General features: G+C 33.9%; 1 protein-coding gene across 1 annotated transcript; it reads right to left on the bottom strand.

Annotated features, from left to right (window-relative positions):
• Window positions 1-204: 204 nt before the first annotated feature.
• Window positions 205-953, bottom strand: LOC132722497 (uncharacterized; the record flags this gene model as incomplete). Its single annotated transcript, XM_060707005.1, is given in 1 exon segment — window positions 205-953. A coding segment is annotated over 1 exon segment (369 nt), but the record flags the coding sequence as incomplete, so codon positions are not given.
• Between the last annotated feature and the right edge of the window lie 2,198 nt (window positions 954-3,151).

The raw sequence follows: 3,151 nt of genomic DNA, 5'->3' as shown, positions 1-3,151 counted from the left end.
GTATAGAGATATTTGGATTAATATTTAAAAAATCGGTATTTTGATCTAAATATTTATCATAAGTAATAAAATCTTCAGCATCAGCAACTCTGCTATTCAGGTCACCTGTGACATATATTTTTCCTAGGTTATTATATATCAAAATGTCAAGTTCTAGCTGATCAAAGAAATCAAAAATCAGAAGTTCTCACTAATTTAGAGCTACTAGGTGGAAAATAAGTATGGCATATATATACATCACGGTTATCAGAAAACAATTTAGCAGAAAGTTTTAACCAACATATTCCATGTTGGTTTTGCTCTACAACACTAATATAACGCTTAAATTTTTCTTTAAAATAAATAGTAATACCTCCACTAAATCGTCCTTTTGATGTACCCTTTGACTTATTTCCAGACATATGAAAACTACAGAAACCACGAATATCAATATTACAAATATTTTGATTAGATATCCAAGTTTCACTTAAACAAACAACGTCAAAGTTTTCAATGTAACACAAAAAGTCAGGATCTGTGATTTTTCTTAAGAGTCTATTGATATTCCACGATAAAATTGTTAATTCAGCCTCTTCTGGACACCTCTAATGTTCCATGCCCTCGGGTTTATATAGCTTGCCGTTAATGAATAGGTTCTTGCCAACGAATCTTACCGTCTTTCCAGCCTTTTTTGCATTTTCCATGACGTCATACAATGGTTTTCTCGCATCCCTGATAGCTTTCGGTAGCTGTATCCCAATTCCGACGCCGGCGGCTCTCAATTCCCCGCTTTTATCGTAAGATTTAAGCCTCACAGCTTCACGTTCCGCAAAGTAATGGTACGACACGAGGATCGGACGGGGTTTACTTCCTTTTTTCCCGATTCTCTGCGCACGTTCAATCAGGTATGTGTCTGCTTCTGGCATCCCTAATATATCCTTACAAACGTTTTTTACCCGTGACGTGCAGTTTTCATGCTCTTATACATAAAAACGCGTATTTTCTACATCAATTCAGTTTTATTAAAATTAAGCGTGTTTCCTATTATATTGCCTCATAAATAGTGAAGGAATAGTATTACAGACTTTTTTGTGTGTTTATTTCTCATAATCATATTACTTTATTAAATGATAATTCATTAAATGATAATGTCCGTTTTGTGTATTGCGTGCGAGGATACTGTTCGTCCTTTACAACATGCCGTCACATGTGACATTTGTGAGAAGGTGCAACACAGAACCTGCAACACTGGTTAGTAATGTTTCATTTTTCAGTTTATTGTTTTGTAAGACATGATAATGTTATATTGGCAATGAACGTTTATACTAAATGAAATATTGAATTGTGTGTAATAGTTTACGGAAATGTAATTATTGACTGCGTAATAATTAACGGAAGCTGACCCCATATTTATCAAAATAAAAAAATACTATCAGTAATTTTAGGTAAATGATATAGTTGAAGATAAATTTATTGACTGACTTGGTCTGTCAGATATTTACAAAAATATATATGACTCACTACTAAAACAATTAAAATTTCCTTTTTGCAACAGTGAAAATTAGAATGAGTGTGCTTCAAACTGTATCCAATAAAATTATTAAATAATAAAGGATTTATTTTTGATACACATTTAATCACTTGCAAACATATTTTGACCACAAAAAATGAAAATGACAAATAAGTTATCATCATACATCTCCCGTATGCTTGTTTAACATGTATGTGTTTAATCCGTGACACATGATAGGATAAACACCGGCGCGTGCCGTTAAATTCATACATGTATGTGTTTATTCAGTGACACGTAATTGGATTAACACCGGCGCGTTCCGATACTAATCCGATTATCGGTCATTAGAAAGGTATATACATGTATTATCAAAAAGGTCAAGGTCAAGTTTAAAGATTGGCGGTCGTTTGTGTTTAGCTCTTACAAAAAGTGAAAATTTATATCGTTACGTTCGGAATATATACAGGATTTTTACATAAACATTTGCATCATGTTCCATTTTAACGGATTTTAAAGGATATGGGACCTAAACGGGAAAGAAAAAGGAAAAATAGCAGTAAAGGGGAAACGCCAAAAACAGATAGGGGAACAAAAGACTCTAGAAGGTTAGAGGTCAAAACTTGTGACGACACGGTTTTGTCCAGTACACTAACAGCTGAAAATCGCTCACAAGGGAATAGTACATATTTACAGTTACTAAACATTTCGGTGAATGATCAGATATATTCTAACAATACGGATTGTTATACTATGGATCAGATTAAAGGCAATAACGGGATGAACTATAACCCTCAGCAATATGTACAACTACCGTACAGTAATCAGTGTCGAACGCCTGTGTCTGTTATGCCAACGAATTTTACGCAAGAATGTACACAAAATGTCGGAGCGACATCTCCATATGAGTTTCAACGCATAAAACAAGTAACAAATGAGGAATTGATGAAATTCATTAGTGGAAAATTTGAGGAAATGAACACTAGACTCAATAAATTAGAATCGGTGGAGGAAAGGTTACAAAACTGGATGATAAACTCAATAAGTTATGGTCTGATTTAGATAAAAAGAGTGGCTAAAAGTGAGGATAAATTAAGTTCCGTGGAGGACATGGTGGAATTACATGATTTTAATTTGGATAAAAAACAAAAGAGCAGCGTATCAATTTTACAGTCTGAAAATAAGAAATTAAAAGAGACTATTATTGATATCCAAGCTAAGTCTATGATGTGTAATTTGATCATTGGTGGGATCAAAGAATCAAAGGATGAAACAGCCGAACAGACACTTGGAAATGTCAAAAAATACTTTCAGGACGATTTGAAGATCCCCGAGGAAAGTTTGGCAACACTAGAAATAGAGAGTGCTAGACGAATTGGCGTTCGAAGACAAAATAAGCCAAAAAATGTATTAGTTACTTTCAACAACCTTAAGACAAAAAAACTACGTAAATCATTCAAAGATAATGTCAATCCTAGAGAATCTGGACTATTCATGCATGATCAATATCCGCCGGAAGTTGTTTCACAAAGGAAATTACTTGTTCCAATTATGAAAAGGGCTCGAGAGGCAAAAAAGAAGCATATATCAAATATAACAAAACTTATCGTGGATGGTAAAGTGTATACAGATGGTCCGTATGGACGGTACCGTAGGAAATTC

This window comes from Ruditapes philippinarum, unplaced genomic scaffold (assembly GCF_026571515.1).
Source record: "Ruditapes philippinarum isolate M1 unplaced genomic scaffold, ASM2657151v2 ctg25670_1_1_1_1, whole genome shotgun sequence".
Taxonomy (NCBI): Eukaryota; Metazoa; Mollusca; class Bivalvia; order Venerida; family Veneridae; genus Ruditapes; species Ruditapes philippinarum.
The sequence above is the reverse complement of the archived record's forward strand: the minus strand, read 5'-3'. Positions and strand labels throughout refer to the sequence as shown.